The following is a 12,260-nucleotide window of genomic DNA, read 5'->3' on the forward strand; positions in this document are numbered from 1 at the left end:
CAACAAATAAGAGCAGGAGAGCCTGCAGGAAAGCCTTTCATTTCCTCTGTCCCAGAAACCATAATCCTGCAGGAGGGCAAAGTAATGGCTGGTATGTATCTTTTCAAAGAACATTTATCAATGTTTTGCATCTAACTGCGGGGGTGGGTAGGATTTCTTCTTTACTGACTTTTTTTTTTTTTTTTTTACATACAGATATATTTTTTTAAATGCTCATTTTCGTTATGTATGGAGCAAGAACTGGGACAGTACCAAAGTCAAGTTAAAAATGAAATTGAAATAAAAATATGTGACTTTATTCAAATGCATAATGCAGGAACAGTCTCAGATAGGTAAAGATACCTCTATTTTTTTTTTTTTTTTCACACTGGATTTTTCTTACAATGCCTTATTAACAGTAACAAGGGTAACGTTGCCATTTCCCACTGTTGCATAAAGGCAAAATAGGAAATGGGTTTGTTTCAACTTCCTTCTTAAACTTTAAGAAGTTATGCAACACTTATGAAAGTGGAGTAAGGATATTCTTTCCCTGACCTAGCTCTATTCTTCCTCTAGTAGGATTTAAATTAAAGTATGTTGGTCTGCAGACATGAGAGTTGACTTGAACCATCCTGGAAGCTGCCAGCCTGTGCTAGAGAGGAAGCTGCTTCTGGGTTTTCCCTAGCCAGGCTGGATGAATTGAGGCAACCTTGAAGAGGTGTCATGACTCAGTAGTAACGAAAAAGATAGAATCAGGTCAGGTCAACAAAAATATTTTTTCTCAGCTTGACTTGGATGTTTTTTAACAAGGCTTTTTTGGTATAAAGTTTGCTCTAGCAAACCTCGATGTTTTCTTGACTGAAATAGGTCATTTCAAACATCCTGAAGATGAAAGGAAAGGCTTTCGAGTGGATGTATCTAATAAAAGCACCTTCCTTGGTATTCCAGTAATCCAGTGCTTTCCAACAACAACAACAATAAAAAATTGTAGAAAAATTCCTGATTGGCTAATTGGCTTGCTTTTATATTCAGTCTGGAGGATTTTCTCATCCCTAACCTTTATAGAAATGAACTGGGCTATACTCACATGTTACTGACATTGTTACTTCTGCACACTGAAAGAAGGAAACTGCTGTTGCTTCTGTATAAGTAATAAATAAGTTTAACTTGTGTAGAAGTTAAACTCTGTCTTGGACATGAGATGCACCTGAACCACTGTCTCTTTCTCATGCACATGTGTGTGCTGGACTTCAGATTACACTTAAAACCAGGCTGCTCCTTTAAAACCTTCATCCCTGCTGCCCTGTAGAAGGCAGCTAGGATGCCCTGAGGGCTGCCAAAGCCTTTCAATGTCATCTTGAAACCAGAAGTTGCTGACTGAGCTGTCTGAAGTGTGGTAAAGGTAATGGTAGCAGAACAGAAACAGAGGCGCTGTTCCTGGAATTTTAGCAGACTTTCTTGCTTACCATTCTTTTTTTTTCATTTTTCAGAGGCCCAGTGTTTCAGCAAATGAGTAGCTTTGCTGTACAAACAGCATATTACGAGTATAGCTTTCCAGCAATACCTTCCTACTCCACCCAAACACTGGGTAGTTTTTGCTGCAGTTTGAAATGCTGAGCCTGTTGGAATGCAAAGATTTTTAATTATGGAATTGAATTTTCTTACTAATTACAAATCTTTATTTTTAGTGGAAATAGAGGGTGATATTAGCCAGCAAGGATACATTTAGGGGATTACATGAGTCCACTTTGCAAACCGCAATGTAGAAAAGCTTTGTGGAAAAGGCAATGTGTAATGATAGGTTTCTATTGAACTTTGAAGTGTAGAGCTTCAAAGAGTGAGGATGTTTGGGCAGCAGCAAGTGTGTTTCTCTTAGATGTAATAAGAAAAGACATCCATACACATTTTGTCTGACTTCAAAGGATCTAAATCCTACAAAACAAGGAAGGCAAACCAGTTCTTTTGCAGTGCATGGTTATTTTATCAGTTAGGCTTTGGGTTTTATAACATATGTGAAACTAAAACAGTGGCATTTGTAAGAGTTTGGATAGATGGGTGCAGAGAAGACCAGACTGGAGTTTGGGGCTATTTAATGAATTTTCCCTTTGCCGTTTGTTAGATCTGATTGCCTTCTACAAGGAGATAATTGGCTTGGTGCGTGAAGGAAGAGCAGTGGATGCTGTTTACCTTTAGTTAGCAAGGCTTTTGATGGCATCTCCGGCAGCATCCATAGGCAAACTGGTGAAATATTCGGTCCTGTATTTGGTATGGGACTGAAGGAGTGGACAAGGTGAATAATGAACACCTGGTGGGGCTATCAAGTTCAAAGAGGAATGGCTGGCAGTTCAAAGTCCAAAATCACAGAATCGTTTAGGTCGAAAAAGACCTTGAAGATCAAGTCCAACCATTAATTTAGCACTGCCAAGTCCACCACTAAACCACTCAAGGCTCAGTGCTGGGACCATCAAGAAATGGTTATTGCAGAACTTGGCTGACAGCACAATCTTACCCTGCATGGCTTGTTGCTTGGGCAATCTGTTGCTGGCTGACTGGACAACCAAGATGGCTTCTTGTGGGTTTCCGATAGATTTGCTACAGGAATCCAAGCGTCCTGTGAGTGGAAACTGTGTCGTGCTAATACTGGCACAGGAAGCAGTTAAGAGAATTTTCTTCACAGCCAAAATGCATTATTTTTAACTGATGCGCAGCAGTCCGAGATTGGATTTTGGAAAGATCAAAATGAACCGTTCATGGATTCCAGAACCATGAGCCAAAGTAGACAGTAGAGGAATATTACATTTTCATTATAATCTTGCTATTTTAGACTTAGGTTTAAATACATTAGAGACAGTTCCTCATGTCCTGGTAAAATTTGCTTCAATTTGCCATAGCAGCAGGCTGGGCAAAATTACCACCAACGGGGCATGTTTGATTCCAGAATTGAGCCTCTTACGTTTTAGAAAACATGCTAATTGCAGTTTTAATTCTGTTTTAATTTTAAAGACAGTGCCTATATTGCTGAACTTGTGTGTTCAGCAGCGCCGAGCCCTGGCCCTGTTCTGCCTCCACTGATGGCAATGCTCTTGCTGCTTGTAAGCTCCTGGCCAAAAGATTCTGCTGTTTCTGTGGGACCGGCCTGTCTTCATGCAAATGAGAGTGATTCTGCTTAAAATGTCATCCCAGAGTCAAGAATGTGCTCCAACACTTTGCTTAGAAAAACAAACGATCTCTGTTGCCTCAAGCCTCTTTTGAAATAATAAAACATAATAATTGACAGTGATAAGCACTCCTTCCTTTTAGGCTTTTACTGCAATGAGTCAGGAAGAAAACTGTGGTACAGGCGGCTGTAGCTGAGCTGACTTCACTGTAACTACGCTGCATGACGAAGTCCAAGCTGGGCGCTTGTGGCCGCATGGGCTCGGGCAGAGACCGGGCACGCTGCTCCTGACTTCAGCTTTTGACTGATTTGCTCCAACTGCTGAAATTGCGGCAGTGTTTTTTCAGGTTTGCCCTGAATGCCTCCCCATTACAAACTGTGCACAGCCTTAGACATTTGGAAGTAATTTTATTTCCCACTGTATGCTTGAGGCTTGACTGCTGTCATCTGAGAACATTTGCATAAGCACCGCAGGCTCTTCAAGCTCCCTCCTTCACCCTGCTCTCCTACAGGCACCAAGCAATGTGTCCAGCCATCCTAATTGTGAACCAAAGTAAACCCAATGAAAAACAAAGTAAAAACATCTAATTGTATTCATGGCATAACTAGTGAGTTGGTTTAAGTGCTCTCAAGGTATGCAGATCTAAGACACTGCCGTACCCAACAGAAAAGGACCCGCCTGACCCATCTTTCAGCAACGTGTCACTGCTGCACAGTTCCCTGCCGGTAGCGTAAGATGTTTAGAAAGGTTGAGTCTGGTACAGTAGCTCAGGAACAGTGAGGTAAATATGCAGATACAAAATCATCAGATGATCTTAGGGAATTGAATAGTATAATAAACATTGAATAATGCTGTGGGACTGGCAAGAGAAATCCTTCTTACAGGAAGGGATCCCAATATATTCTGCCTTTTTATCTAGTGTGTGTTGAATCTTGTAATAAAAAAAAAAGTCTTTGATCATTCTGTGTTGAAAATTAACTTTATCCATCAAAAGGCAAGAAAAACTATTCACACTGATGGAGACATAAATACCTGACCCTGTGAGTTGGGGAAATAAGGACCTCCAAACCAAATGTAGGGTAGTGTTGTTTCCAGCCAGTAAAGGAAGCGGTGGAGAAGCAGCTGTGTACTTGGGATGTTAATTTAAAATTCATTCAGAGGAGTCTAACTGTATCCTAAGTGTAGTTTTTCCATTTCAGTTTTCCTTATTCAGCCCAATCTGGAATCACAATGCTGAGTGAAAACCAGAATCATTTATTTTGGCACAATTTTCTGGAAGAGACAAAACCCAGTTGCCAGATCACACTCTGAGAGCCCTTTACCTGGAAGATGTCCTTCCCTCCCGAGTCAGGGTACATGGGTTTGCTGTTGCTTTCTGCCTCTGGGCTGTCGTGTAGAGCTTGGAGGTTGGACTTTCTTGGCTGATGAATCTCAGAAGTGACCTTCCTCCCCTTAGTGCCATCCAGAAGAGACTGGCCAGCTGCAAAGTGTATATCTTTAGTAAGGCTTTAGTTAACTACTGTAGCAATTTCAACAGTTAATTAAGTCTCTGCTTGGGAACTGACTTGTACCTTGATACTTGGCAGTATTTATCATGACATTATTTGTGGACTTTTCAGGAAAAACAGTCGAGTCTGTAATTTTCCACTCCTAAAATACATGTTTTAAAATTATCTGCATCATTTAGGAGAACACCCTGGGACTTTTCTGCTTCTGAAACGAGGCACAAAGGGTTGCGGCTCCTTGTCTAGAGGGCTGAACCCCCCAGTCACATTGGAAACTCATTTGGAATTAAGGCCATTCAGTGTCCATTAATCTGTGGAATGCTTTTAAACCATTATTGTCAACTTTGCAAATTATCCTCTAGGATTTTTTTAAAGCAGGAACTCTGCAGAATGGATTGAAGAACCCCACCTCTCTTTCCTAAGAAACAGTTCTGGTGTAAACCTGGTTTCCTACAGGCTTGTGTTTTAAACTGTGTTCCTGTGCCCATTTCCAAAAGTATATTGAGAGGGGTTTGTTGTTATCCACTTGTTCTATGAGGGAGTCTTGGTGGGGCACTAACCTGGAGCTCCCTTCTCTTCCTAACTGTGCGTGTTCGCAACATTTGCAGGAGCACAGTTGCCTTAGTGACCTGGTCTTTCAAGGTCTCTGTCAAACCTGGCCAAAATCAGCCACTGGAATCAAATGGGCTTGGGGCTGTGACTGTCACGGGGCAGCCAGTGGGGTCGCACAAGTCTAATTTCATAGAATGATTTAGATTGGAAAAGATCTTTAAGATCACCAAGTCCAGCCGTTAACTGAGGACTGCCCAGCCCACCACTGAACCGTGGCCCTAAGCTCCACATCTACATGTCTTTTAAACCCCACCAGGGATGGTGACCCCACCACCTCCCTGGGCAGCCTGTCCCAGGACTTCACCGTCCTTTTGGTGAAGAAATGTTCCCTCACACCCAATCTAAACCTCCCCTGGTGCAACTTGGGGCTGTTTCCTCTAGTCCTATGGCTTAGGAAACCATAGGGGAAATGCATGAAGACATGTTCACCCCGACCTTCAGTGGGTGTACAACACCACAGAGCCACAGACTTTGAGCAAGCCATCTTATTTTAGACCAGTGAATGTCTGTGCTAGTTATTCTATTAGACAGCCCTGTAATGAATAAATCCTCTGCATGATACTTTCGATGAATCTGTGTGTGTCATTCATTGCTTGCTCTCCTGGCTATGTAGGGAGCCTTAAAATGACTTTGAAGCCACGGAGTGAACATTCATCTTATTGTAACCCTCAGTGAATTAGCAATGTGTTACAGACCTTGTTAGTGGTTAGTGTTTCCAAGAGAATGCTGGGTTATTTGGATTTAAGTGCATTGTTGTACTGTAGCTGTTACCTGAAGCTCATAGAGACGTACGATGTATCCCGAATGGAAATGGCTGAATGCAAATTTGATTTAATTTTGACAGTCGAAGGTTTCCTATTAAGTGAATTGTGAATTGGTTCAGCCTTTTATTAGTAAGGGATTCCAGGTTCATCCTCGTGTATGTAAGTGTAAAGTACATGCGTACAATGTGAGCATTGATAATTGTTAACAATAATTGCTTCCGTACAACAGATGCAAAATAGGTTTTGTATTTGTCAGCGCTCCTGAAAATCACTTGATTTTCAAAATAATTGGTGTTTACCTTATAATTTGCATGGTGTGGTAATTTGGATAGTATTTTATTACCACTCAAAAAGAGTTATCAAAGATAAACAAAACAGGTGGTCCGATTCTTATTGGAGTAAATTAGAGGGGTTTTTTTCCATTCATTTAACGGGAACGGGATCAAGCTTTACATTACTGTTGCAACAGGCTGACAACAAAAGATTATTTAATGCCCAGTGCCTCTTGTCCCTCTCTTGGCAGTTGGTACCCGTGCATGACAGTACATCTGCAATATGGTTGTTGGCACGTATCACCTTTCACTTTGATTTATTTCTGCACCTCTAATATGTGAGTTAGCAGGATTAAATTTTGTAATTCATAACTTGAAACTTAGCTTTTCAAGTGCTAGGATTTTTTTTTTTCCCCAAACTTAAAAAATGCTGTATCTATGTAATCTTATGTTTCCTTGCACTTTGTAGAAACTAGAATCTGTATGACAAAGAGAGGATGAGAAGCTACCTGCGCAAGCTGTTTTATTTCCAGCCCTTTTTTCATTAAATAACCATACCTCTTCTGTTCCAGTCTTTTTATATTAAGCAGCATAAAAACGTTGGGATTTGGTTACAGTATGCATCAAGAAGTCACTCTTAGCAGAAGAAAATGTGAAACTGGCTGCCTGTGCTTTCAATACCAGTCATCATCTTTCTGCCTCTGTTGGGCTATGTTCTCTGCTGCTGTAGGTTTGTCAGCCTTTAGGCTCCTTTAATTATTGCATTGGTAGGACTAGTAAAAATGCAATGAAATGGAGCCTGCTTTGCTGTCAAATCCCCTTTTTCCCCTTACCATTTCATTGATAAAGTTGTTAATGTGTGCAGAAAACCTATATATCTGCAGGTTTTGCTCCAGCCATTTTTCCCCCAAGCACTGAGAGTGTATTCCCTTCCAATGGTACACCCACCATCTCCTCGGCTGGGCGCCGGCCGACAGCTGCTTCCATATCAGGTTGTCTGAAAGCAGAGACAGGTAATGGGACTGAAGTTTGCAGTTTTGCAGACGTTTCTGCAAGGAAAAATAAGACCTTAGGTTGTCAGCTTCACCAAGCTGTTTGTACATGTGGAATAGTGTCTTTTCTCCCCCTTCTTACCCTTTGCTTTTAAAATATTTTTGCTCAAGACACTGTGGTTTTCTACCTCCCTCTCCCACCACGCTTAATTTTCTTGTGGTGTTATTTTCCTTCTTTTTTTCCTCTTTGTTCTGTCTGGTTCCATGCCCAGGCCTTTTCTGTTTCACATGCAGACGCAAACCAGAAGTTGATGAAGGCAATAAGGGTACAATCGTGTGGAGCGACTTTAAACGGCAAAGCAAGCAACACTGAATTTGCAGGTGTTGCTTTAAAAACGCTGTGTATCTGGTAGTGGAGGACTGAAACGGATTCATATGCTGGCTTTTAAAACACTGGCCTGTTGTTGGCTTCTTGAGGAGTTGAATTAACTTGGAGAGACATTTAATGGAAAGGAAAACAAGCTCAGCGTAACATGCCCAAAGCAAGGTGTGCCTTGCACACCTCTACTGGGCCTGAACTTCTTTGACTTGACGCATGCTTGTGGTGATTGATGGGCTTTGACAGCCATCTAGTGGCTGGCATGGGGGTTCTCCCCCTCCCCCACCCCCCCCTAAAATTTCAGTGTGGTCTCAAAACCAGGCCTGGGTATGTCAGTGCACGATGTGATTTTTAGTTCCAACCTGTTGATGTGTAGCCTCGGGGTATGATGGCTTCGTGTGTTGGCTGAACTGGCTATTTGACTTCTGGTCAAATAGTTCCACAGAGCGAAACTGAGACGCTGACAGATCAATGTATAGCAGAAAAGTAACGGCGTTGTTCTCACTGCGCTTTTCATGGAAATCCTCCTTCACGAAGGTTGGTTGTGCAAGCTCGTGGATGAATGAGGCCTTAAATATATCGTCAGGCATTTCTTCTGCCTTGCCTTTTATATTTGCAGGCTGCTTTGAAACTCATTTTCACCGACTTCAATGGATTCGCAGCCCTGTGGATTCTCTAGTCGGGTCCAGTACCAGAGTTGTACTTTTTGTTGGTGAGAAAGGCATGAGGTACTGGGCTGGCGGAGCCTTTTGCCATATGCAGAATTCCCAAAGCCGCTTCTCAAACCCTTCCTCACCTTGTGTTACAACTGCAGGGGCAGCAAGAAGAGGTGACGTGAAGAGTTTGGGAACTGGTTGCTGTAATTAAAAAAAACAACTTGCAGATTTCCAAACCAGAGTGGAAATGACAGAACAATTCCTGTGTGTCTTTCCTGGTCTGGGTGTAGGTGAATAACGTGCCTGTGGTTCAGGTCCGAGAGTAAAATGTCAAACTGTGTTTGTGGAAGGAGATGGCTCTGAAATAGCTGCTCTTCGCAGGTTACTCTCTGTGCGATGCCATCGTAGCAAAAAGGAGAACAATAAGCACAAAAGTAATCAAAAGTTTTAAAATGAAAAAAGAAAAGATTACTGTTAAAATAATTACTGTTTTCTGGCAGTATTGTGGGGTGGGTTTGGGGTTTTTTTGGTTATCTTTTTAATGGTCAGCAACCTGATTGGAAAACGGACGGCTTTGTATGCTTCCAGGAGTTGGTCTGCACTTTCCCTCCACCTTTGTCCTCCTTCCCCCCACCTTTGTCCTCCTTCCCCCCACCTTTGTCCTCCTTCCCCCCGCCTTTGTCCGACCTCCCCCCGCCTTTGTCCGACCTCCCCCCGCCTTTGTCCGACCTCCCCCCGCCTTTGTCCGACCTCCCCCCACCTTTGTCCGACCTCCCCCCACCGAGCAGCCCCCCGGCAGGAGCTGGGCACCACCTGGCTCAGCGCCGGTTTGCCGAAGCAGTTGCTACGTGGTTTCTTTGAAGTTCTGACAGAATGCTGACTTGGGGCTCGGGAACTTATGAAATTTCCTTTATGCAAACTGCTGCTCTTCTGAGCAGCGAGAGGAGTTCTGCGGGCGAGACGTTAGGGAAGACACAGCCCATATGGCAGCCACCTGGGGGGGAAGGCGAACTGTGTCAGACAGCGCGCTATGTCAGGCACCCAAGGGAGCGGCGAGGGCAGTGCTGTCCAAAACATGGCCTGTGCGTCAGGAGGTGATTCTCACCCTGTCAGAAACGGACTGTCCGGCGCACTCGGCCGAGGTCTGCAGCACCCCTGCAGCTGGTGCGCTGACCCAACCCACGAGGGGAGCCCTGACGCGGTGGGAGTTTGATTTCGGTCTCTGTTAGCGAGCTGCAGAAGTTAGGGATGGCAGGCAACAGTTCAATGAGACATCTGCTTCGTTTCTCTGAGCTTTGACATTGATGGAGTGACTGGGCTTGAGTTGAGGCATGAAACTGAAATTCCAAATCTGTTCGTATTTATTACTTTGTGATTTTCTGTTTACATCTGGTTTAAATTAGGACAGAAATGCATAGAACAGTGAAACTGGCCTTGTGCTTGGAGCTGCTAATTTGTACGCTAATTACAGGTTTTCCTTGAAAATAATGGTCGTGATCTTTGACTAGCAGGATGTGTCATGTATGTATAGTACCCGTGTGCGTATATTTATAAATATAATATTTTTTATATATATATATATAAATAGCCCCTATTCCCAGTCTTGTATCAGAAATTTTAGGGCTGTAGTGCTGTTTGGGAATTTTCAAATAATGGTTTTAACTGGATTGTACAGTTCCAAACACATTGTTGATAGGAACGTTGTTGTTGTCAGATGGAGCTCCCACCCAGGTAAAAATAATCTCTGCAGCATGCCAGAGGTCAGAAGAATAATTTGGGGACTTCATGTGACAGCTTCCCTGAGTGTGACTCAGGGCACCTTGGCACCGAGTTCTTGGTTTGCAGGTTGGTGACCTGTCTAGGGACAGCCCAGGGACAGTTATTGCTTTTGCAGGAGCTGGTATTCCTTTAGGGGCTGAAATATTTATTGGGCCAGAGTGATTGTTGTGGGGTTTTTTTTTGTTTGTGTGTTGCTGCTTTTTTTTTTTTTTTTTTTTTTTTTCTGATAGAGCATTTTGTAAAATGTTGGATACCCCAAGAAAAGTTTCCACTTCACTTGATTTTTTTAATTCTTTATCAGACTTGGTTTATTTTCAGGGGGAAAAACTGAGACATACTCACCTCATGATTAAAAAACTAGTCCAGGTATTTGGAGCATTTGCCTACATTGTAGGAAGAAACCAAAGGCATAGACTTAAGTATGGATAGAACAGTACCTAAACAGGTGGTTATGTCCTCTTAAATGCTGCCATCGGTCCAACGGGGAAATTTTTAAAATTTCTAAGTTATAAATTCAACACAGAGAATTTGTTCCACCTTGATGACTGTAGATTTGTTGGAGAGCAGAGAGCAAAAATTATATTGAATGGCTTTCTAAATAATTAGTAAGAAATTGATTCTAAACTGGAATTCAAGGAAAAGAAAGAAAAGGAATAGCATTAAGACAAGAAACAAACATTCTGTAAACAGAGTGGATTAGGTTAAAAATTACATGTGTAATTTGAATAAAATAGAATGACCTCGTTACAAATTTATGAATATATGCATAGATAGGACGTGTGCAGCTAGTCAGTCAGTGCTGTTCCTATGTGAATGGCCACACAACAACGGTCTTTCATATATAGTTAATATATATAAGAAGCGTTTTGTATATAGTTGATGTATATCCATAGCAATGGTTTATTGCTGGGGCAATGTATAGGGCTATGACCAGCTGGATTATAAAACCTGAGCACAAGAAGTAGTTCGAGGAGCATCTCTGTGCTCAGCTGGAGGCACTGCTGCAAGTGCCCTTGCGATAGAGACCGCTGTTGCCACTGCTCAGTGACTGACTGTCCCGTTTGGAAAATGTGATTCTCCATGTTGGTATTCCCTTACACCAAGACCCCGGTAAATGAGGTTTTGTTGGGTTTTTTTCTTTTCTTTTCAACAAGCACTGCTGTGCCTGTTCCACACTGTGGCAGGGCTGGCTGTGCAGGCTACCTGCAGCAGGTAGGGCATGCTGTTTGGTACAGAAGTCTCACAGTTCTCCTCCCCAGGCATCTCTAATGCACAACAGTTGTAAAGAGCAGGCAGGTGGCAGGAATTCCTCAGCATGGAGTTAGCACTCCGCTGAGCAGAACGCCATCCCGAGGCTTGGGGAGCAATGTTCCTTTGATACTGCGGTGGGTTTGTGCGCTCCATGACGACTCTGTTTTACTCCTTTCTGATTAAGAGCTAAGGTGGTAAAGTAAGAAAGACATTTAACATGACTGATATTTAAAAATCCTTAACATCAACTTCAGCTATGCTAGTGGACTGTTTTCTTCGTGTATGTGGTGCTGCTTCTCGTCTCCAGCTGTGCTTTTCCCTTGTCCAGACCTACTCCTCCTTTGATTTCACAGTTGGAAAACATGTTGTATATTCTCTCTCCTATCTCAGGAGAAGATGTTGAAGAAATAGCCTGCACTCAGAATGGCCAGATGTACTTGAACAGGGATATTTGGAAGCCCTCACCATGCCAAATTTGCGTCTGTGACAATGGAGCTATTCTTTGCGATGAAATCCAGTGTCAAGACGTGCTGGAGTGTGAGAACCCGCAGGTGCCCCCGGGAGAGTGCTGTCCTGTGTGTCCCCACACAACACGTGACTTTGACACCACCATCGGTAAGATTGCTTTCCAGTTTGCTTTTTTTTTTGAAAAGAGAGACAGCCCAGAGGGTCAGGAACCTCCTAATACTTCAATTTCTAATAGTATTTCCATGGCGAAGATTTAAATATGAAAATAGTAGATACTTGGCAGTTATCTTCCATCTTGGGTTGCACCTGAGCTGGCTCTGGAAACAGTTTTCTTCTGGCTATGAATCTGGTATAAGCCCAAATGGTTTTATAATAAAAGGCTGATTTGGATTCCAGCTTGGTATTTCAGAGAAGTTGAATTCTGGCTGCTTTTTGTGGTTTATCT

At 42.7% G+C, this 12,260-nt stretch overlaps 1 protein-coding gene across 1 annotated transcript in view; it reads left to right on the forward strand.

Moving 5' to 3' along the window:
• COL5A2 (collagen type V alpha 2 chain) overlaps positions 1 to 12,260 on the forward strand; it is a 113,058-nt gene that overhangs the window by 46,012 nt on the left and 54,786 nt on the right. The window contains exon 2 of the mRNA XM_080398778.1: positions 11,738 to 11,962. Within this exon, the coding sequence (XP_080254904.1) occupies positions 11,738 to 11,962 (225 nt within the window). The remainder of the gene's footprint in view (positions 1 to 11,737; positions 11,963 to 12,260) is intronic.

Source organism: Falco punctatus, assembly GCF_963210335.1.
Source record: "Falco punctatus genome assembly, chromosome: 8".
NCBI classification, from domain to species: Eukaryota; Metazoa; Chordata; class Aves; order Falconiformes; family Falconidae; genus Falco; species Falco punctatus.